This window comes from Hyaena hyaena, unplaced genomic scaffold (genome assembly GCF_003009895.1).
Source record: "Hyaena hyaena isolate Hyena2069 unplaced genomic scaffold, ASM300989v1 scaffold_269, whole genome shotgun sequence".
Classification (NCBI taxonomy): Eukaryota; Metazoa; Chordata; class Mammalia; order Carnivora; family Hyaenidae; genus Hyaena; species Hyaena hyaena.
Genome location: NW_024080896.1, coordinates 526,077 through 551,067, shown reverse-complemented (window position 1 = coordinate 551,067; position 24,991 = coordinate 526,077). Strand labels below are relative to the sequence as shown.

General features: G+C 40.6%; 1 protein-coding gene across 1 annotated transcript in view; it reads left to right on the top strand.

Annotated features, from left to right (window-relative positions):
- The first annotated feature begins 3,680 nt into the window (after positions 1-3,680).
- Positions 3,681-24,991, top strand: part of HABP4 (hyaluronan binding protein 4) — a 40,934-nt gene continuing 19,623 nt past the window's right edge. The window contains exons 1-4 of the mRNA XM_039245699.1: positions 3,681-4,154; positions 10,172-10,334; positions 16,779-16,919; positions 17,155-17,223. Of these exons, the coding sequence (XP_039101630.1) occupies positions 3,797-4,154; positions 10,172-10,334; positions 16,779-16,919; positions 17,155-17,223 (731 nt within the window). The 5' untranslated portion in view covers positions 3,681-3,796. The remainder of the gene's footprint in view (positions 4,155-10,171; positions 10,335-16,778; positions 16,920-17,154; positions 17,224-24,991) is intronic.

The window sequence follows — 24,991 nt, the reverse complement described above, 5'->3', positions numbered from 1 at the left end:
GTGCCTGGGTGGCTCAGTTGGTTGAGCATCCAACTTCACCTGAGGTTATGATCTCACTGTTCGTGGGTCTGAGCCCCATGTGGGGCTCTGTGCTGACAGCTCAGAGCCTGCAGCCTGCTTCTGATTCTGTATCTCCATCCCTCTCTGCCCTTCCCTTGTTCATACTCTCTCTCTCTCTGCCCCTTCCCTGCTTGTGCTCTGTTTCTCTCTCTCTCAAAAATAAATAAATATAAAAAAAAAAACTAGAAAATGACAGGTCTTCTCTCAAGTGGTAATGGTCCCTTGGTTTTGTTGCTTGGTAATGGACAGCTTAAAGATGCCAGAGACATCTGGTTTGAAGCAGTGCTTCTCAAAGTATGGTCTCTGGTACATGTGGTAATTCTGGTGCTTGAAGAATCTTTGGAAATTTCATTCATCTCATAATAATGAAGGCTCATTATGACTCTACGGAGTCCTAAGTCTGATTCAAAATGATGGTAATAATAATGTTGATAATGACTTTCATTGAGGACTTACTTTGTGCCAGGCATGGTGCTCAACACTTCATATGCATTATCTGACCCAGTTTTCACAAAAACCCTCAGAAGTAGGTATCATTATATTTTCCATTTTACAGATAAGAAAACTGAGGCACAGAAATAAAGAACAGATCCAAAGTCACAAAGTTAATTAGTGGCAGAGCCAGGATTCAAATCATGGTCTAACTCCAAAATATATGCTTTAAATATTGTGGTAGAGTCACATAAAATTTACTATTGTAGTCTGTTTTTTTTTTTGTTTTGTTTTTTTGTACATCACAGGTCCATTTATTCATGCCACAAAGGAAACAACACATCTGCATGTGTACAATGATGCTCCATGTTCCCATCGAACAGCTTGCTGAAGATAGCCAGACTGATATTCCACTTGATGTGTACTCCAAGTAAAGCTAGCTAATGATGACCATAAGCAGGTGCCAGACTCAAAGCTTTCCAAGCTTTACTTGTTTCATCAACACTCATGATTTTATAAGCAATGAAGCCAATCAACCCCCTTCTACCTAAATCTCCTGGTAAGCTTAGGTAAAGTAGGGCCTCATGAGGACCCAAACATTTTTAACAAGGATTTGAGGCATCTCAGTGCAGGACCCCTGTCTCTGGCTGCTCCAACCTCCACAGCCCAAAACTCAAAAAAGTTGCCAAGTCTGCTATTGTAGCCATTTTAAAGTGTGCAATTCAGTGTATTTAATACATTCACATTTTGTACAATCAACATTATAAATTCCAGAAAATTGTTATCACTCCAAAAGGCAACCTCATGCACCTTAAATGGTCACTCTCCATCCCCCCTCCCGTCTCCCCCTGGCAACCACTAATCTGATTTCTGTCTCTATGTATTTGCCTATTCTGGACATTTTATATAAATGGACATACAATATGTGGCCTTCTGTGTCTGGCTTCTTTCATTCAATATTAATTCATATTATAGCATATATTAGTACTTCATTCTGTAGACAAATATTAATCCATTGTACCACATTTTGTTTGTCCATTCATCCATTGATGTACATTTGGGTAGTTTCCACCTTTGGATATTGTGAGTAGTACTGCCATGAACATTCATGTACAAGTTTTTGTTTGAACACCTCCTCTCAATTATTTTGGGTAAAAAGAATAGGCTTTTGATCATAAATCTCTGCTGACTCCAAAAAGGAGATGACTAAATATTTTAAAATCTTCAGTCATTCAGCAAATACTTACTGAGAACCTAGAATACAACTACTTAGAGTACGAAGCACTGGGAATATAAACTGCAATGAATAAGAATGCAATGAATGACAGGCATCATCCCTATCCTCCTCGGGAATGACAGAAACTTGAATGAGTAAAACACAAACCTGGCAGCAGTCAGGGTTAAGGGTTCCTTTGCTATTAAAGGAAAATAAAAGCTGGTGATGACTCACCTGAGCAAGAAGCTCTAAGGTGATGCTTTTGAATCAAGAGACAAATACAACTTGAGAGCAGATTAAACAATAATATTATTTGTCATTTTATATAATAAATCTGAGGCAGGGAGTTTCCCCAGTAGGTTAAGTCATCAGTTCAATAGCACCAAGGAATTAGGTTTTCTCTACCTTTCAGCTCTGCCATTCTCATAGTTGCAACAAGGGACAGTAACTCTAGGCATTATGTCTTCCTCACATAACAAGGAGCAAAGAACAGACATGGGAAATAGCAGACTCCTTCTCAATCCCTTTTTAGATATAAGAAAAATGTTCTTAAGAATCCTCCAGAATACTTCCCCTCAGGGAAGATTTGCACCAAGAGCCTATTCCTACACCAATCACTAGCAAGGGAGTGGAATTAGAGTGCATGATTTAGGATTAATCAAGTTTGAGACTGGTCTGGGGCCCAGCTCCACCTGATGTCCTAACAAAATACAGGTTCTGGGAAACTGTAAGAGGAAAAAGAAGGTGTGGGATAGGCAGCCAGGTGCCAGCCAAAACTTCCTGGAGGACTGCCCAGTTCAGAGTTCTCTGAACTCCAGTTCTCAGTTGAAAACAAATAAAACAAAACCTCAATATGTCCAAAACCGAACTCATGACTCCCATCAAAATGGTCTCTTCCAGTGTTCTATTTCTTTAGAATGCACCACCATTCCAGCTGCACAAGCCAGAAATAGGAGTCATCATAATCTCTCCTTTTCCCTCAACACCCATATCTATCTAATGCATTACCAAGTCCTGTTGATACAACCTCCCAAACAGCTCTTGAATCTATGAATCTCTTCACCTCCATTGCAACCATTTAAATTCAAGTCACTGTCATCAACCCTTCTCTTGAGTTCTGCAACAATCTTTTGCTTGGTCTCCTTACATCCAATCTGACCTGCCTCCAACCTAGTCCTTCACAGTGCAGCTAGAACAGCCTTTTCAAATACATCCTTAGGATTAAAATTTGCTTTCCATTGCTTCTAGAAAAACAACAACAACAAAGTAAGACGGTACCCTAGCTCTTTGTAATCCAGTTATAATGGTTTCCTTTGAGTTTCAATGGGTTGTGCTCCATCCCACCTCAAGACATCCTTATTTGTGGTTGCTTTTGCCCTTGTCATCCTTGGTATTTCGGTTTAACTGTCACTTCCCAGGGAAAGCCTTTCCAGGCCTCCTAATTAGGTCAGGTCTCTGCTACTGACGCGTAGAAAAGTCTGTTCCTTTCCTTTACCGCACTCTTCTGCCTCTAGACTAAGATCCGCAAAAACACAGAGCTAGTGTTTCTTACAACATAACGGCTGGCACATAGTAAGTGTTCAATATATAGTTGAATGGCTAGATGAATATATCAACTTCAAAGAAGAGTGGCCCGTTACGAATGTGGAGCTAGTGCCGGAGAGAATACAAATAATGGCTGTAACCCACCCGAACAGCATAGCCTCCACGACTACAAGAACTCGTTGCTCCTCCCAGAAGATCCGCCCCCTGTGACCCTCCCAGAAGCCCCGCCCCCTGTGGCCCGCCCCTCTCTGCTGAGTCGGGGGGAGGGGCATAGAGGTCGCGTGACGTGACAGCCGCCGGCCGCTGATTGGGCTTCCAGACCCGGCGGCTAGGAAAGAGGGCGTGTCCACGTGCGCTGATTGGCTGTCGGGCGGCGGCTGGGTGGGCAGCGGCGGCGGCGGCGCGGGGGCAGGCGCCGGGAGGGACAGGACCCGGTAAGGCAGGGAGGGCGGTAGCGGCGGACGGGATGGGTCCTCGCCGCCGGTTTTGCTGAGACTCCCTCGCGTGGGCTGCCAGCGGCGGGCCCGCAGTGGCCGCGGCGGCATGAAGGGCGCACTGGGGAGCCCCGTGGCCGCGGCCGCCGCAGGCGCCGCGATGCAGGAGAGTTTCGGCTGCGTCGTGGCCAACCGCTTCCACCAGCTGCTGGACGACGAGTCGGACCCGTTCGACATCCTGCGCGAGGCCGAGCACCGACGCCAGCAGCAGCTGCAGCGCAAGAGGCGCGATGAGGCGGCGGCGGCGGCCGGGGCAGGCAACCGCGGCGGCAGGAGTCCGGCCGGGGCCTCGGGCCACAGACCTGGCGCGGGCGGCGCTCGGAGGGAGTCCCAGAAGGAACGCAAGAGCCTCCCGGCCCCTGGCGCGCAGCAGCCGGACAGCCCCGGGGGCGGCCCGCTACCACCCGGTACGTGCGCCCTGCCCAGCACCTGGGCACCCCCGGGTAGGCGCAGTGGGCGGGAAGGGAAGGAGAATGGGGTCATGGAGGTCACCCCTCCTTGGCCGCCCCTCGACCCCCACTGTGCGACTGGGATCAGAGGATCCTGATCCAGAAAGGGAAGGGGCTCCTGGGAAGGCTTGGGTTAAGTTGAGGGGTCCTTGTGGCGGCAGAAGGTAGGAAAAGAGAACGGGAAGGGGTGTCACGCCCCTTCTGGCCTTTTCCAGCCCCTTGTTGGGGGGTGGGGAGCGGCGTGCTGGCTTGGAGTAGGGGTCTCAGAATCCCAGAACTGAGCCATTACAAGTTGGGCAAAGTTGAGGGATACTGCTGAGATGTTGTGTGTCGGATAACTGGGGTCGCTACCATGGGGCGCTCAAATCTAGAGCTAGCAGAGACAGTCTCCATCCTCCAGCCCAACCTGTGCAAGATTCAGATCGGGAGGTCAGAAGAGAAGCGTGGTGGGAACGAGGGAGAGTGAGGAAGGAGGGCGCACCCGGCAGCTGGAGGTGGTGGCGAGAGCCCAGGGTGTGTGGAGAATCGCGGGGGCTCGGGGCTCGGGCTTCTGTGATGGAGCGCAGGCCTGGGTGACCGCGGGGGAGGGCTGTGACGTCAGGGCCGCGAGCCGAATGCGGGGCGGGGGGGCGGACGCGGGATCCCTGGCTCCTGCCAGGCTCCGTGCTTTCACCCCATCCCGGTACATTCCCCTTACAGTAGCTTCCAGCAGACAGTCGGCGTCATTTTTCAATACAGCATGTCGTGTCGTTGGAATGTGTAACTTGGCATTAATTCAGGCTACTTTAAGAAAAGCGTTTTTAACCTTTAATCCTTTTAAACAAGAATATTCAAAGTTCCCCACACCCTGTTTAGCCAGGTACCACTGTCCGCATCAGGGTACCTAAGAGCCGTTCATCACCCGAACTGCATCAGTTCATAACCTGTAAGACTCCACCTGTGTTTCCTCTGTTTTCCTAAAATAAAGCAGAGATCCTAAGGTTTGCTTTAAAAGAGTGTTAAGATACGTCTTTCAACCACTTGAGCCAGTGTTTGACAATGTATTCAACTGGGCTTTGCTGGCTTATTCCTTGCTTGATTACAGTTGTGCATCCCAGCCCCGAGATTACAACTCCTGATTTAAGTGTTGGGTCTTTGACTTGTGCAGCTAGGTAATGTTTACTTTACTTTTGTCTGTGAAAACTTCAGTCCAGCTAGCTATATCACCTGACAATCAGAAAATCAAGTCACTATAATAAAGATAGAGAAAATTATTTAAATGCTTTTGGGTATCTCAAGACCCCATGCTAGTAGGCCAGTGCATTTGTGAGCCTATTTAAACAGTGAATGAGACTTGAGATATATTGTACATTTTGTGTTCTGATTTTTCTTATAAATCTATTTTGATATAGTAATGAAAGAATTGAAGAAGGCTAAGCTTTTCCTCTCCCTTTGCTTTTTAACAGATGGAAAATGTTTTATCCTTTAAAGGAGTGTGAAACTGCAGTAATGCTATCTGTTAATATATTACTTTTTAGTCTTTTTAGTATTAAAAATCATGCGTTTTTGTCTTATAACAAAAATATAACATTCTTATAAATTTTGAACAATTCTGAAATGTATGAAGTAAAGCAAAAATCTTCTATTTTTATTACGAGTTAACACCTTGGATTTATGTACATACAGAGCTATTTCTTTTTTTCTAAATTTAAATTATATATAAACTGAGTTGCAGCCTGCTTCCTTCACCTAGCATCATAATCTAGTGGATTTATAACTTTTTTTGTCAGTTGTTCATGATCCAGATGATCTGGCTTTTGAGATCTGTATTGAAGATTTTTAGTTAATATTGTAGTTAGGATGGAAGTTTTGTCATCCTGGTTCTTTTTCAGGTAAATGTTATTTCCGGAACAAACAGCTCATTAATTTACATTTATGTAGTTACTGTACTAAATTTATAGAGAGCTACTCTTTCAAGGTTTTGTAGCCCTAATTGATATGCACCTTTCTAACATTCAAAAATTTTAATTTAGTTAGAATATTATAAACGAACGCTCAGTGTAGAGAAGAATCAAAGTCAAAACATGTTTGACATATAATGGAAACATTTTTGCATGTGGATCTGGAAATAATAAGATTTTCCCATGGAAACAGGTTTTTAATGCCCTTCAATATTTAACAATATGTGTAGACCCTTGGGTGAGCCTTTTTTATAAACTCATTCCTGAAATCTACAGAGGCTATTGCAGCTTTTCTTTTTCCTAGCCTTTCAGAATTATTGTCTTTGAGTCAAAGCTCAACTTTGTTTTGTAGGAAATCTTACTGTAAATTTTATGGTATTCTGTCCCTTCATATGGGCTTGTGTTTGGATCAGTGATCAGACAGGATGTGCCAGCCTTTTATTGGAAAGGGCTAGAGAAATTCAGTGCTTGCATTATCCACTTGGAGCTGCTGACCCAGCAGAGAAAGACAAACTAGGTTCAGTTGCAATCTTGATTGCTTAGCACTAAATTGTGGGGGGAAACTGGACCCTTTTATCTTTGGGTTTGGGAGAGACAAATGTTTGCAGTATATTCATAATTATTCCAATAAATATCTAGTTATATTTAATGTTTTTGGTTCTTAAAAATTTTTTTAGAGTTTATTTATTTTTGAGACAGAGCATGAGTGGGAGAGGGGCAAAGAGAGGGAGACACAGAACCTGAAGCAGTCTCCAGGCTCTGAGCTGTCAGCACAGAGCCCGATGCGGGGATTGAACTCACAAACCGCTAGATCATGACACGAGTGAAGGCAAACGCTTAACCGACTGAGCCACCCAGGTGCCCCATTTAATGTTCTTTTAATGTTTATTTCTTTTGCGAGAGAGAGAGAGAGAGCATGTGTGTGTGCACGCACATGAGCAGGAGAAGGGCAGAGAGAGAGAAAGAGAGAAACCTGAGCAGGTTCCCTGCTGTCAGCACAGAGCTCCAACCAGGGCTTGATCTCCTGAACCATGAGTTCATGACCTGAGCCAAAATCAAGAGATGGACACTTAATCAATTGAGCCACCCAGGCAACCCCTATTTAATTTTTTTAATAAATTAATTTATTTTTTAAAAGTTTTACTTATTTCTGAAAGACAGCATGAGCAGGGGAGGGTCAGAGAGAGAGGGAGACCCAGAATCCGAAGCAGGCTCCAGGCTCTGAGCTAGCTGTCAGCACAGAGCCCGGCGCAGGGCTCGAACCCACGAACTGCAAGATCATGACCTGAGCCGATGCCGGATGCCCAACTGACTGAACCACCCACACTCCCCTAAATTTTATTTTTTAAGTTTCTACACCAAAACTTTGGAAGAAGCATAGAGCCGTATGCGGGGCTTGAACCCACACACCATGAGATCATGACCTGAGCTGAAGTTGGACACTTAACTGACTGTCCGCTCCAGTGCCCCAGGTTTTTTAAAAAATAGGTTATAAATAGGAAATTTAAAGCTGTTATTAAAATACATTTTTGTGTTGAAATAAAAGTATTGTTATTATTGACATATCAGCTGATTGCTGTTATGTCATACTCTATTAGAGTTTTCAACTTGTTAGATAATAAATTTCTGAAATAACATTTTCTACCTAACATTTCAAATTTGATCCCTATTAGTAATATACCTGCCCTCATTTGGCATTGCATACTCACAGGACAAGTGTCTCTCTCTGTTTTGCTTCTGCAAGAGAAACATAATGATCTGTTATGAGAAAGATGACATCTTTCCCATTTCTCAAACACGTTACAGCTCAGATTGTGACATCAGTACAGGATGCAAATTGGATTTAAGCATTTCTAGGTTATGGGACATTAATTTAAGGTTGAACTTAGATTTATTGTGGAACTTTTCACATTAAAAAAGTACTTTATGTTACCACAGGTAATAAATTGCACAATCTTATGTTAGTGGTGTCACAGACTTGACTTTTGCTTTAAAATGGGATAAGTAAGATACTGGAACTATGTTACCGTGTACATGTGCCCAGTAAAAAGCTCAGGTAGAAGCTATTCAGTAGGAAGACAGAAAAATAAATGTAAACATATATTCCTTAAGAGTCATATATATCTGTCTAAGAGAGGAATCCAGGACTTTAAGAATTACTCATTAATTCACATACATTTAATATTTTGATGGCTCACTAAGTGTCCATCAACAGATGAATGGATCAAGAAGATGTGGTTTATCTATACCATGGAATACTACATGGCAATGAGAAATAATGAAATCTGGCCATGTGTAGCAACATGGATGGACCTTGAGGGTGTTATGCTGAGCGAAATAAGTCAGGCAGAGAAGGACAAATATCATATGTTTGCACGTATAGGAGGATTAGGAGGAACTTGACGGAGGAACAAGGGGGAGAAGAAGGGGGGAAATGGTGGGGGAAAGGGAGAGAGGCAAACCATGAGAGACTCTTGAATGCTGACAAAAACTGAGGACTGATGCATGTGGGGGGGAGGGGGATGGGCATGGAGGAGGACACTTGTGGGGATGAGCACTGAGTGTTACGTGGAAACTAATTTGACAATAAACTATTTGTAAAAAAAAAAAAAAGTATTTTGATGGCTCAGTTGGTTAAGCATCCAACTTTGGCTCAGATCATGATCTTGTGGTTTGTAATTTCGAGCCCTGCATCAAATTAGGCTCTCTGCTGTCAGCGCAAAGCCTGCTTTAGATCCTCTGTATCCCCTGCCCCTTCCCTGCTCGTGTTCTCTCTCTTTCTGTCTCTCAGAAATAAACATTAAAAAAATATTTTGATAGCCATACAACCAATGCAAAGGTATAAATGATACCAAGGAAAATCGAAGCTACTGTAGTAATAATGGTACATCATGTTTGAGATGGACACCTTTTAAATGTCTTTTTTTAAAAAAAGAAAAAGAAAACGCATTTTTAGAAGATAATTTAAGAAGTGATAAATAAAGTTCCTCACAACATACTTACCAAGTGTTAGCTGCCTTCAGGTATAGACTCTGCTTAAAATTTTTAAAGCATCAAAACTAGAGAGGAGTAAAGTGAGAGGGAGGCCTGGAGTGACCCTGGCTGAGTGCTGGCCCTTCTGTGAACGAGAGATGCCCCCTTCCAGTGCTGACTGTCCCTCATATGAGTTAGTAGATAGCAGTTTGGCCTCATATTGAAAGGTATTAGTAAATCCCATCAAAGATCAGGAGAGCAGAAAAATCTGTTTTCAAAGAAAAAAGATAATAGCAGTACAGAACTGTATTTAGAAAAAAAAAACCTTAGTAGCCAATGATAAGCCATAGTTTATCTGAAAGTACAATCTGAAATATAGGGTATTTATCCTTTAATATTCTGTATGGAGTGTAGCTACCATATTTTAATAAAGCTGCTGTTGATAACCTTAGTTAATTTAGCAAATGTGTATAACCATAGCTGTCATAGTCATTATGAAATATCAGTAATTATAGGTTAGTTGGTATAGTTTATTTTATATTTTCTAGGACAGAAGGGAGAGAAAACATAAGAGTCTTAAAAGTTTTATGAGGAAGTACAGTTGACCCTTGAGGAACTGGGGGGTTAGGTTGAAACCAGGTTTCAACCCATGCACTTGGAAATCTGCATATAACTTTGGACTTCCCAAAAACTTAACTACTAATACTACTGTTGACTAGAAGCCTTACCAGTAATATTTGATTAACATTTATTTTGTATATGTAGTGTATATTCTTAGAGCAGATAAGCTAGAGAAGAGAAAATGCTATTAAAATCATAAGGAAGAGAAAATACATTAACACTACTGTACTGTATCTAAAACATTCTGTAAGTGAGCCTGTACACTTCAAACCTGTGTCGTTCAAGGGCCGTGATGATATCCACAACTTTTTTCTTCTCTGAATGTTTCCAAACTTCCTGGATTTTCCTGTGACGTTGACTTCTAGAAAAGTGGAATTTAAAACTCCCTGTAAATGTGCTCTCATGGACCTGGGGTCCCAGCTGTCCCTTCTGATTTGGCAGGCCAGAAGCGAGCTCCCAGAAGAGGGGAGCAGCAGGGATGGAATGACAGCCGGGGGACAGAGGTGACACTTGACAGAGCAGAGCGGAGATCCTACAGGGAATATCGACCCTATGAGACTGAGAGACAAGCGGACTTTACACCTGAGAAGTTCACGGATGAAAAGTACGTATGGCAGACCTTGGTCAGGAAGGTGGGGAGAACCGGGAGGGTTTTACTAGAACTGCTAGCTTTTGCAACCTTGGCAGTCACTTTAGGTGACACATGAAAGATCTTCCATTTATCTCATAAGTGACCTTAAGTCTTGGTTCAGGAAATGATTGTAAGGTGAAAAACAAATTATTTATTGGTAACTACGATTTATTGGTAACCTGTAAAAAAAAACTACACAGAAGTCTGTTAAACAGGTGAAATTTTCTTTTGCAATTGAAGCTACGGATATAATTATGGTTTTGGTTTAACTTAGACTACTAACAAATTTAAACAAGTTCCTAGCCCAGTGGTTAAGTCACTTGGCTATCATGACATTTTAAGAAAAGTTGATATAGTGTATAAAACCAGTTTCTAGCTTCCATACCTTCCTCTAGAAAGTGCTCTGACCTGGAAGGTGGTCTCGGGCTGATGCAGCCTGACCCCACACCTGAGTGCTGAGGCAGCAGGTGGGCCGCCCACACCTGCCTGTGCACATGTAGCGGTTCTTTGTGTCTTCTGCTTGGCCCCTACACGACCGGTGCTTAGTGCTGGAAGTTTTTGTTTAATTACTCAACCTTCATAGCACTGAGTTTAGATTAAACTGAAACAACTAGTGAATCACATTTAAAGGAAAATGGTTAAAAAAAAAAAAAGGCTAAAGGAGAGACTGGAATAGTTATGTTGACACTATTAGTCGTCAACAGTTTAATGTCAAGGGAGCTGTTAATTCCCCGAAGTATTCCAACTTCCTGACTACTGATTCCATTTAGGATCCTGGCTACAAGTTTTAACCAAAGGATGTGTAAAAGTATGCCTATTAAAACACCACCCCTTCCCCGAAAAGACCCCCAAAAGTCCAGTAGCTCAGTCTGAGAAGGCTGAGCAGGTGGTGACTTCCATAGATGCATTCCCTAGAAATTACATATTGAGAACATCAAGCTGGTGTGTCTGCCACCATATTGGAGGGTGAGGATTAGAGAAAGGCTTAATTCTGCTATTTCTGGTGAGTACTTCAATTTTGCTGTGTAATGGCCATAGTCTGCTTGCTTACAGAAAGACTTCTGGATCAGAGCTGCTTATTTGGGGAAGCATTTTTTTTTTTTTCTCACTTCAGGGATTTTTTCTGTGGAAATAAGGAAATTATAGCTCAAAAGCACAAACTCATGTTTCTAGCTTTTTTAGTAGCAAAACTATGAGTCTTTTAAAAGGATAAGATGAGTATATGTTAACACCAAATGACATCTATTAAGTGAAATCATACAGGAGGGTCGGGGTAGAGTGGGATATGGGATTATGGAGGGATTTTTCTTTTTTCTTTAAAAATAACTTCATATTTATAGAAAGTTGCAAGAATTCTACACAAAATTCCCGTATACACTCATCCAGATTCCCCAGCTGTTAACATTTGCTTTATCATACCCCCTCCCTCTCTCTTCTCTCCCCTTCTCTCCCCTTCTCTCCCCTTACACACAAACACACCTTTTTTCTTTGACATTTAAGAGTAAAGTATAGAAATATCTCTTTATCCCTAAATACTTTAAATGTATTTCCTGAAAATATGGTACAATTATCAAACTCATGAACCTTGATACATTATTGTAAATCTCTAAATCGTGTAATCTACAGAGTACTCAAATTTCACCAGTTGTCCTAATAATGTCCTTTTAGCAAAAGACAATAAAATGCCTGGTTCAGGATCCATTCCAGCAATGTGCACTGCATTTAGTTGTCTTTCATTTGAAACAGCTCCTTAGTCTTCCTTTATCTTTGACTTTGACATTTTGGAAGAGAATGGGCCAGTTATTTTGTAGAACAGCCCAGAACCGAGTTTGTCTGGAACAATGTCATGCACTTTGGCAAGAATATAACACAAGTGAGGTCTTCTGTCCTCAGTGTGTCATGTTAGGTATATGGTGGGAAGTTTTGCTTTCAAGGAAATTTGAAATTATTTTTGATAAGTCATGTGCTATCAGAAAAGATATTTTCCTTAGTTTCTTAAAAAGTACTCTTCTATTAATAAAGATCCATAAGATAATTTGGATAATTTAGAAAATGCATACAATTATAAAGAAAACTAAAACCACTATCTTACCATCTAAGGTGATTACTCTTAACACTCGGACTAATTGTTTCTTTTCTTTTTTATACATAGATAATACTTAAATATTAGGATGATAATGCATGTATACTGAGTCCTTTATATTCTTTCTTCTCCATTTGATATGGCTGAAGTCTTTTCCATGTCATTAACAATGTTTAGTGAACATTTTCTTTTAAATTTTTTTGAAAGAGAGAGAAAGAAAAAGAGAGAACATAGGCACACAGGGAGAGGCAGAGGCAGCAGGAGGGAGAGAATCCTAAGCAGACTCCACACTCAGTGCAGAACCCTACGTGGGGCTTGATCACACAACCATGGGATCATATCCTGAGCCAAAATCAAGAGTTGGACGCTTAATTGACTGAGCCACCAGGTACCCTGTCATAGTTTGGTAAACATTTTTAATGGTTCTGTTATGATCTGTTGTGGATGTGGTACAGTGTAATAATTTCCTTAGTGTTGGGCCTTCCCTAGATGGGACTTCTAGAAATGGTTCTAGTTCTAGTCCCAGTTAGGGACATAAAGCAGTGATTTTCAGCTGGGTGTCATATATTAAAACCTGGGACCCAGTTTGTGCTTCAGTGCAAGTTTGGATGGGTGCATGTAATGTGAAAACAAATTTTGCAGTAAGGGGGGGGGGGTCTTATGTTACATAGTAACTAATCACTGTCTTAGTAACCTGTCCATTTACTCTGTCGCTAATAATCTAGAGCATTTCTCCTAGCTCTTTCTGCAGAGTTTAATATAATAAACTTTGATCTTTGTTTATTTGATAGTGAAAAATGGTGTCACTGTGCATTTCTATGATACCTATACATGTTTATTGGGCAGAATTATTGAATCTTGATAATCTTAACAGACTGTCTAATTCAGTCCTCTCAATTTATGGATGAGGAAACAAAGACCCAGAGTTTCAGTGATGGGTATTGTGCTCACAGCCAGCTCATGTGGTTTTTATTCCACTAAGGCAGAACACATATTTTCACATCGAAGCAGTCTCATAAGTGGTGCTGGGAGTAACTGTCCGTGTGGCTCAGGTGCAGAGATCAACCAGGTCACTGTTCTTAATGCAGCAGGAATTTTTCTTTAGGCTCCAAATGATGAACTTAAGTGAACTTTTTGAACATGGGCTATTAGGGAATTAGCCTACCTCTGTCTGGATACATTTTAACTCTTCCTTTGGCTCTTCTTGAAATTTAATGCTGGTCGTAGAGAGTCTGTTGCAGTTCTGAAAGAATCACTCAGCTTAATTTTTTTTTTCTTCTCATATGGAAGCATTTGAGAAAATTTGGGGTAAAATATACAAACATAAAATGTATCATTTCAGGGGCGCCTGGATGGCTCAGTTGGTTAAGCGTGACTTCAGCTCAGGTCATGGTCTCATGGTTCGTGGGTTCGAGTCCCACATCAGGCTCTGTGCTGACAGCTCAGAGCCTGGAGCCTGCTTTGGATTCTTTCTCTCTCTCTGTCTGCTCCTGCCCCACTCTCATTCTGTCTTTTTTTCTCAAAAATAAATAAACATTAAAAAAATTATTTAAATGTATCATTTTAACCACTTTTAAATGCACAATAGTGTGGTGGCATGAAGTACATTCACATTGTTGTGCAGCCATCCCCACCATCCACCTTCAGAACATTTTTATTTTCCCCACCTGAAACTCTGTACCCAGTACACTAATTCCCCATTCTTCCCTCCATGAACTTCATTTCCTTTATCTGTAAAACAGGTACTCATGTCTACTTAATTAGGATTGTTGTTGGGGAGACTGGATTATAGGGATGTAAAGCATGGTGCTTGGCTGAAATCTTATTTTCCGTCCTTTTCCTTGTGAGTACATCACAAAGATTCCTAAGTGGATACAGGATTTCTCAATGCTCACTAACCTGAATAAAAAGAGCATATGTTTTATTGTTCTAATTTTTAGTATATGTGCTGCCAACATGAACACAAAGAAGATATATTTTATAAGCAAGAAGCAACTGAGAATATGTATATTTAAAGTGTATTTGTGAGAGAGAGAGTGTGTGCACAAGTGAGGAGGGGCAGAGAGAGAGAGAATCCCAAGCAGGCTCCAAGCTGTCCCCACAGAGCCCGTGAAATCATGACCTGATCTGAAATCAAGAGTCGGACACTTCAATGGACCGACTGAGCCACCCAACTGTCCTGAAACTATGGAGTGAAGAAAAAATATGGTTTAGGGGCACCTGGGTGGCTCAGTCAATTGAGTGTTGGACTCTTGATTATGGCTCAGAACATGATCCGAGTGTTGTGGAATTGGCCTCCACTTTGGGCTCTGTGCTGAGTGTGGAGCTTGCTTAAGAATCATTCTCTCTCTCTCTCTCTTTCTCTGCCCCTCTCCCTGGCTCATGTTCTCTCTCTAAAATAAAAATTTTAAACACACTAAAAAAAAAAAAGGCTTTAGGGATTAAAATAAACCAGAACACACAGGGCTATTTTAGGATCAGTTTTAATCAATTGCCCTTGTTGTTTTGTTGGTATCTGATCTAGATTTCTTGTAAATGTAGACCCAATTTTGACTGTTGGCATTATTTTCCACGTATGTTTTGGTGTTTCATTTCCTCTCAATATTTACGTAGACTTTTTTTCTCTTATTACCCTGTCCAACTTCCTTGTTAAGAATTTATTGTTAATGTTTTTTGTTACTGTTTTAGAACTCTGATTTAGATATTTATTATAATGTGGAATAAGATTTTATAATAATCTCTATTTGTTTTAGTTGGGAAGGGAGGGAGGTGGGAGGTAGAATACCTAACCTGGAGAATTTATTTAGGATGATGTTTCTTGTAAGAGACTGACATAAAATTAATGATTGGCGCTTCTGTATTTTTTTTTTAATCTTTTTGAGTAAGAAGAATAGAGAGTTTTATATATTTTTACCCACGATCAGACAGCTTTTTAATGTAACAATTTCAGCCATGACTGTAGATTAGAACATACCTCTAGTTTTGGTGTTTGAGCCATTAATGCCACTAGAGTTCAGTAAGTAATTTGTTATGATTTTAAATATTTTTTAAAGCCTTGACAAATGTAATGGTGAAAAAGATGTGGTTCTTCCTGCAATAGCTTCGAATCTAATGGAGGAGAGGCAAGCCCTCATAAAAAGTGATGGTGACTAGAGGCATGGCTGAGAATGGGTGTGAGGAGGAGTGTGTGGGTGGTCAGGCCTTTGTACCAATGGATGTGGCAGAGGAAGAAGGAAGGAGTATAGAAAACATCTGGCACTTGGCTTAGGCACTTTGATGCTGTGAGTTAGGGACCATAGCAGAAGCAAGGGGTCAGTGTTGCTCATGTATCTGCAGGGCCAGGGTGTGGACAGAGGGTATGTCCAGGAAGTAACTGGCTTTGTGGCCTGGAATCAGAGACCGCAGTGAGAAATGCAGGGTCACATGAATGAGGGTCACATAGCAATAGCATAGAGACGAGGACAGTCTGTGCCTGGGATGGGAAGTCGGGAGTGCGCGCACATGTGAGAGGCAAGATACAGAATGTGTCCCTCGATGTGACTCTGGAGGTGCCTACCTCTGGGAAGTGGAATTGGGGGCCTAAGGAGCAAGGGGAGTGAGTATCTTGTGAACTTTGTACCGTGTTTGAGTATGACCTGTTACAAAAATAAGTGTTTAAGGACAGGCAGTGAGAGAGAAGTCTGAGGAAAATTAGTGGTCAGCAGTGTCAAATGATGAATCAGGGTCAAATGACATAAAGACAAAAGTTGCTATTGGCTTTAACGACAAAGAGCTTCAGCTGTCCTTGAAGTGTGTGGGGGGCAAGAGGAAGAGAATTGAGGTTGTTGCAGATTAATATTTTTAGCCCCAAATGTCACTGATAGGTTGTGTGTTTGGGAGACGGAAGTTTGGGAAGGGGCCTAATTTGAAGTTTACTATTTCTGTTATACAAAACATTCCAAATTTAAGTTGAATATTAGAGCTGGAATGAACCCCCAGAGGAAGGGGTGCCCCTCCACAGGTTAGCAGGACCTGCCTCTCTGGTCTGGCTCCCTCCCCTAGCAGCTGTATGGCCTTGGGCAAGTTACCCACCTCCTTTGTGCCTCAGTTTCATTGTGGACAACAGTTGTATACTCTATACCTGTTGATGAGAATTATTGTATTTGATGAAGTGCTCAGAACAATGCCTCAGGTAGTATTGTTCAGTAAAAGTTAATTATTACTTTATTATTCAAGCCACCGTTCTTTCCAATATATTATAGCCATGATGGCCTTCTAGAATTTTTTTCTTCAAAAAAGCCTTAGCCCTTCAATCCAGTTCACCGCTTTTTATTATTTATACCATCTCTTCCTAGACTCATTGACAGGTTTGATCGAGACAGACCACTGAGAGGCCGTGGAGGCCCAAGGGGGGCCATGCGAAGCCGAGGCAGAGGCGGCCCTGGGAACAGAGCTTTTGACGGTTTTGACCAGAGAGGGAAACGCGATTTTGAGAGGTATGGTGGGAGAGAAAATGTTAGGTTCCTCTGTAACTGCTGTTTTTGCTTTATGGTCTTGGTAATACATGATATGAGTCAGTTTGTTATGTGTTAATATTAATTGACTTTATATTAGTATGCACTTATTCCCAAGGGAGCTGATCCTGGGACAGCTTTTCTGATCAACTTTTTTGGTTTGGAGATTGACTGGAGACCAGCTTTCAGCCTAAGGGAACATTCTTTCTTTCTCTAGAGCAATCAGAACTGAAGACAACATGGGTGGATGTGGAATTCGAACCTGGGGATCAGGTAAAGACACCAGGTACGGTGCAAATGTGTGCGTTTTATGAACCTGCAGTTAAGTGGAAATATCCAGATCTTTATTTTCCTTCTGTGAAAATTATGTCTTCTCTGCTGTGCTTGCAGTGTCTTTATACTTGTGTGCCATTAGGTAGAGATTGATTTTAGGCTTTTGTTTAGTGAGATAGCTTTTTAAAGCATGTTTGCTATGTTGCAGGTAGATTTGAAAAGGACTTTTAAGGTAGTTTTTAAGTTCTTTTAGTTTAGCCAAACAAATTTGCATATTTGCTGATGCCCTAGCACATGATACTCTCCATTTGCATAGGCCTCAGAATGCATTTTAAATTTCAGGCCCTTCTATACTTTTCTATGACCTTCCCAAGTTCGTATATACATTGCATCTTGATTTTATGAAATCATTTGCAGGTTGAAGCTCAGTGACAAGTTTCACCGAAGGTTCAAATCTGACATTCCTCTGAGGCTTCATCTGTATCTAAGATCTGTGCCAGTTTTGCTACATAGAAGTACTTGGTTCTGCTGTTTCAGTTGTTTCGTTGCCTTCCTGGTGTCTGCAAAGAATAGGCAGGAAGACTTGAGGGCAGTACACGGCAAGGAATGGATCCCTCCCAGCGCACGTTGTAGGGAAGGCTTTCCACAATTTTGAAGGCTTGAGGGAATCCAGAGATAAGCTTTTTACATAAACTTACTTTTCCTTTATTCTTTCCTTTTTTTTTTTTTTTTTACTTTTTTTAAACTTTATGTATGTTTTTTGAGAAAGCATGAGTGGGGGAGGCAGAAGGAGAGGGGGAGAGAGAGAATCCAAGCAGGCTCCACACCTTCACACAGAGCCCGATGCAGGGGTTGAACTCAAAAACTATGATATCATGACCTGAGCCAGAATCAAGAGTCTGGACAGTTAACTGACTGAGCCACCTTGGTGCCCCCATAAACTTATTTTTCTGAAATTGTTGTCCTTAAAGACAAACACAAAACAATACTAAATATAATATTACATGTGCTACCATTGCACATCTGTGTTGTCCTTGAAAGGAAAAGAAACTTGTTGAATGTTTCTCAGTGTGGAGTTTCATAGGCTGTTAATTATGAATCCTTTAGTTTTGTTTTATTTTACGTTGATAATATATATTTTAAAAAGTAATACCTCTGAGCCATCTGATTTACTACCTTATCTACTGCCACCACTCCATTTCAGTTTGCATTGGAACTTAAAGTAATTTTGGCGTTGAGTGATTATGTACCCAGAGGGATTAGCATTGGCCCTTTAACATGAAGAATAACCAGGAGCCAGGTGTGCTATGGGTGGCCTGGCATGTCCTTGTGCTAAAATGACACATGTCATGTAATTTTGGATTGGTTTATGAGTTATTAAGTCAAAGCTCTGAAGTGGTAATAGTTTGTAACTTAAAAGATTGTCATAGAATAAGACTTGAATTTCTTATCTAATAAGTGCAGATTTTTATTTTGGTCATGAAAACAGTATAGTACACTGGAGTTATGGGCTGCTTTTGATTAATAAGAAAAGAGCAGAGGTGAGCCTACCATAGCAAGGCTGTTAATGGCTGGTGAGGCCAAACACTGTATGGTGTGTTAAAAGCTGGACAGTTTTGCTTTTAGTTAGTATTGCTGTTTGAAGGCATTGGCAGCGCTAACTAAATCTATGGACCATAGGAGAGGGGAAGGGGGAAAAACAGTTGGGGGAGAGGGAGGGAGGCAAACCATGAGAGACTCTTGAATACTGAGAACAAACTGAGGACTGATGGGGGGAGGGGAAGGGGGTTGTTGGCATGGGGAAGGGCACTTGTTGGGATTAGCACTGGGTGTTATATGGAAACCAACTTGACAATAAACTATATTAAAAATATATATCAGAAAAAAAAAAAACAACCAAAATGGTGTGATGACCCATTTCCACTGTTAATGCTTCTCTTTAGCAGTTTGACAGTAAGTACCTGAAAGCAGAGTTTTCCCCATCTGTGGTAATTAAAAAATGTAATATAATATCAGATATTATTTCTTTTTTTTTTTTTTAAATATTTTTATTTATTTCTTGGAGAGAGAGAGAGAGACAGCGTGAACAGGGGAGGGTCAGAGAGAGAGGGAGACACAGACTCTGAAATAGGCTCCAGGCTCCGAGCTGGCACTCAGCACAGAGCCCGAAGCGGGGCTCGAACCCACGAACCGTGAGATCATGACCTAAGCGAAAGTCGAACGCTTAACCGACTAAGCCACCCAGGCTATTTCTTTGTTACCAACTGAAACACACCCACAAAAGCAGTTTTCAGTAATGGTGCCTTCCAACTTTTATTTCAAAGAGCAAGATGGTTTTATTAACATTTGATTAAAATCTCTTCACTGTCATAGATTTGGGTAAGTGTGAAGTCTCATTGAATTTGAACTAGATAACAAAGCCTTCAGGTGTTCAGCTCACTTTGTGGAACGTCCTTGTTCAAACAGGCGTTTTCTGCATTCATATAACTGAAGTCAAAATATATACATCTGCCCTGGGGCTGTATCTTTCTTCTGTAAATCTAACATTGGTGATTTACTTTCAACAAAATAACAAAATCTGCTAACATAAATTGTTGCTAATTTTGAAACCTCATTGCTCTGTAGTTTTGGTCACATGGTTCTGTAAGAGCCGTAGCACATTAGTTTTATGTTTATTCATTAAATAATGTAGGTCAACACAGGGAGATGTGTGATTTCTTATTTTTTTAATCAGCTGCTCAAGTTTAAGAAATGGTAGTGTTTATACACAGTCAGTCCCTTTTGTGATTTTTAATTGTTGAAAGCTATCAACTATCAATAAATCTATGGTTTTTATTCCCTTGGTTTATTATATTGCCACCAGAGTAAAGAGAAAGTTGGAATAATTTGTGTTGCTGCTGCTGGATTTTGAGGCTCCTGGATGCCAGAAACTACCATGACTCAGCTGGGGTCGGGCTGGTGAGCAGAGGCAGCCTTTGGGATGGGGCCTCTGCCAAGCAGAGTGGGCAGCCATGTCCTCCACACACAGGGTGCATTTGATTTAGGACCTTTTTTTAACAGTAAAGATGAATAATTTTTTGGGGTGCCTGGCTAGGTCAGTCAATAGAACATCTTAGGATTGTGAGTTCGACCCCCACATTGGGTATAGAGAATATAAAAGGAAATTAACTTAAAAAATTAATCAAATTTTTTATGTATCGAAAAACTCACATTACAATAGCTTTGCGTTGAGAATTAAAAAATGTAGGGACGCCTGGGTGACTCAGTTGGTTAAGTGTCCAACTTTGGCTCAGGTCATGATCTTGTGGTCTGTGGATTTGGGCCCCACGTCGGGCTCAGTGCTAACAGCTCAAAGCCTGGAGCCTGCTTCAGATTCTGTGTCTTTTTCTTTCTGCCCCTCCCCTGCTTGCACTCTGTCTGTCTTTCAAAAGTAAATAAGCATTTTTTAAAAATGTAAAAGTCAATTCTGTTATTACAGATCAATTTATCTTTGCTTTTTAAAAAATAGCTTATGTTGGGCCCCTGGGTAGCTCAGTCGGTTAAGTGTCCCGCTTCAGCTCAGGTCATGATCTCACAGTTTATGGGTTCAAGCCCCGCATCAGGCTCTGTGCTGACAGCTCCACGTGTGGAGCCTGTTTTGGATTCTGTGTTTCCCTCTCTCTCTGCCCCTCCCCCATTCACTCCGTCTCTCTCTCTCTCTCTCAAACTATTTTCTTTGAGACTATTTTTCCTCTTCCTTTCCCCTGTTAAGGTTCTCAAGTTCCACATATGAGTGAAAACATATGATATCTGTCTTTTCTGTGACTGACTTATTTCACCTAGTATAATACCCTCCAGTTCCATCCATGTTGTTGCAAATGGCAGGAAAAAGATTTCATTCTTTTTCATTGCCAAGTAGTATTCCATTGTATATATAAATCACATCTTCTTTATCCATTCATCAGTTGACAGACATTTGGGCGCTTTCCATAATTTGGCTGTTGTTGAAAGTACTGCTATAAAGATTGGGGTACATGTGCCCCTAGGAGTCAGCACTCCTGTATCCGTTGGATGAATTCCAGTAGCACTATTGCTGTGTTATAGGGTAGTTCGATTTTTTAATTTATTAAGGAACCTCCACACTGTTTTTCAGGGCGGCTGCACCAGTTTGCATTCCCACCAACAGTGTAAGAGAGTTCCTGTTTCTCCACATCCTCACCAACATCTGTTGTTTCCTGAGTTGTTAATTTTAGCCACTCTGACTGGTGTGAGGTGCTATCTCAGTGTGGTTTTGATTTGTATTTCCTGATGCTTAGTGATGTTGAACATCTTTATGTGTCTGTTGGCCGCCTTCTTTGGAAAAGTGTCTATTCATGTCTTTCTAGTGAAGAAATAGCCCATTTCTTCACTATATTATTTGTTTTTCAGGTGTTGAGTTTGGTAAGTTCTTTATAGATTTTGGATACTAACCCTTTATTCCAATATGTCATTTGCAAATATCTTCTCCCATTCTGCCAGTTGCCTTTTAGTTTTGTTGATTGTTTCCTTTGCTGTGCAGAAGCTTTTTATCTTGATTAGGTCCCAGTAGTTCATTTTTGCTTTTATTTTCCTTGCCTTTGGAGACATGTTGAGCAAGAAATTGCTGCAGCTGAGGTCAGAAAGGTTGTTGCCTGTTTTCTGCTCTAGGATTTTGATGGTTTTCTGTCTCACATTTAGGTCTTTTCATTCATTTTGAGTTTATTTTTGTGTATGATGTAAGTGGCCCAAGTTCATTCTTCTGCATATTGCTGTCCAGTTCTCCCGGTACCATTTGCTAAAGAGATTGTCTTTTTTCCACTGGGTACTCTTTGCTGCTTTGTCAGAGATTAGTTGGCCATATATTTGTGGGTCCAAGTCAATGTTCTCTATTCTGTTTTGTTGGTCTATATGTCTGTTCTTGTGCTGGTACCATACTATCTTGATGATTACAGCTTTGTAATAGAGGCTAAAGTCCAGGATTGTGACGCCTTGGTTTTCTTTTTCAACATAACTGGTTATTTGAGGTCTTTTGTGATTCCATACAAATTTTAGGCTTGTTTGTTCTAACTTTGAGAAGAATGCCAGTACAATTTTGATTGGGATTGCATTGAATGTGTAGATTACTTTGGGAAGTTTATACCTCTTAATCCCCTTTACTTATTTTGCCCATCCTTCACCCCCATGCTCCTCTGGGAACCGCCACTTTGTTCTCTGTATTTGAGTCTTTTTTTCTCTTCATTTGTTTTGTTACTTAGATTCCACATGTGAGTGAAATCATAGGATATTTGTCTTTCTCTGTCTGACTTATTTCACTTAGCATAATACCTTTAGGTCCATCTGTGTTGTTGTGAATGGCAAGATTTTATTCTTTTTTATGGTTGAGTAATATTCCATTGTATGTATATAATACATCTTTTTCCATTCATCTGTCTATGGGCAGTTAGGTTTCTTCCATGCCTTGGCTATTGTAAATAATGCTTCAGTAAACAATGTATCTTTTAAAATTCATCTTTTCATTTGGGGCAGGGGGAATAAATACCCAAAAGTGTCATCACTGGATCATATGGTAATTCTGTTTTAATTGTTTGAGGAGCCCCCATACAGTTTTCCATAGTGGCTGCACCAATTTGCATACCCACCAGCAATGCACAAGGATTCTCTTTTCTTCACACCCTCACCAACACTTGTTACTTCTTGTCTTTTTGTTATTAGCTATTCTGACTTGTGTAAGATTATACATCATTATGGTTTTGATTTTTGCATTTCCCTGATGAGGAGTAGTGTTAAGCATCTTTTCATATGTCTGTTGACCATATGTCTTCTTTGGAAAAATGTCTGGTCAAATCCTCTGCCTATTTTTTAATCAGACTGTTAGGGTTTTTTGGTGTTGAGATCTGTGAGTTCCTTATATATTTTGGGTATCAACCCCTTTTTGGATATATCATTTTCAAAACTCTTCTCCCATTTGAGAGGTTGCCTTTTCATTTTGTTGCTGGTTTCTTTCACAGCTTTTTATTTAATTTAATATAGTCCCAGTAACCTATTTATGCTTTTGTTTCCCATGGCTGAGGAGACAGATACAGAAAAATATTGCTAAACAGATGTCTTAAGAGTTACTGCCTGTGATTGGGTATTTTCGGGGGTGGGATTTTATGGTTTCGGTTTTTAAGATTTAGGTCTTTAATCCATTTTGAGTTTATTTTTGTGTATTATGTAAGAAAGGGGTCCAGTTTCATTCTTTTGCAGGTAGCTGTCCAGGTTTCCCAACACCATTTATTGAAGAAGCTGTCTTTCACTGCTGTGTATTCTTGCCTCCTTTGTCGTAGACCAAGTGACCATATAAGCATGGGATTGGCTCTGGGCTCTTTTCTGTTACATTGATCTATGCTCTTTGTTTTTATGCCAGTCCACTACTGTTTTGTTATTATAGCTTTGTGATATAGTTTGAAATCTGGGATTGTAATGTATTCAGCTTTATTGTTCTTTCTCAAGAGTGCTTGGGCTATTTGGTGTCTTTTGTGGTTCCATACAAATTTTAGGATTGCTTGTTTCTAGTTCTGTGGAAAATACCATTGGCATTTTGATTAGGATTGCATTGAATCTATAGATTACTTTGGGTAGTGTGGACCTTTTAACAGTATTAATTCTTCCAATCCATGAATGTAGAATATCTTCTCATTTATTTGTATTGTCTTCAAATTCTTGTATCATTGTCCTATAGTTTTCAGAGTAGAGGTCTTTTAACTCCTTCGTTCACTTTATTCATAGGCATGCTATTCTCTTTAATGCAGTTGTAAATGGGTTTGTTTTTTTTTTGTAATGTCTCTGCTGGTTCATTTTAATGTATAGAAATGCAACAGATTTCTGTAGACTAATTTTGTATCCTGCAACTTTACTGAAATCATTTATTAGTTCTAATAGTTTTATGGTGGGTTATTTAGTGTTTTCTGTGTGTAGTATCATGTCATCTGCAAATAGTGACAGTTTTACTTCTTACCTATTAAAAAAGTTTTTTTTACATTTATTTATTTTTGAGAGATGGAGTGAGACCGGGTGTGAGCAGGGGAGGTGCAGAGAGTGAAGGAGACACAGAATCTGAAGCAGGCTCCAGGCTCTGAGCAAGTGTTCAGCACAGAGCCCAACATGGGGCTTGAACCCATAAACTGTGAGATCATGATCTGAGCTGAAGTTGGACACTTAACTGACTGAACCACCCAGGCACCCACTTCTTACCTATTTCAATCTCTTTTACTTCTTTTTCATGTCTGATTGGTGTGGCTAAGACTTTCAGTACTATGTTGAATAAAAGTGATAAGAATGGACATCCTTGTTTTGTTCCTGGTCTTAGAGGAAATGCTTTCAGCTTTTTACCATTGAGTGTGATGTTAGCTGTGAGTTTTCATATATGACCTTTATTATATTGAGGTATGTTCCCTCCATACCCACTTTGTTGAGAGTTTTTATCATGAATTGATGTTGAATTTTGTCCGTGCTTTTTCAGCATCTATTGAGATGATCGTATCATTTTCATCCTTCATTTTGTTAATGTAGTGTATCACATTGATTGATTTGCAGGTATTGAATCATCCTTTCATCCCTGGAATAAATCCAGTGTGATTATGGTGAATGATCCTTGTAATGTGTTGTTGAATGCTATTTGCTAATAATATTTTATTAAGAAGTTTTACATGTGTGCTTCTCAGGGATATTGGTCTGTAGTTCTTTCTGTACTGTCTTTGTTTTGAGTTTGGTTTGAGGGTAATGCTGGCCTCATAGAGTGAATT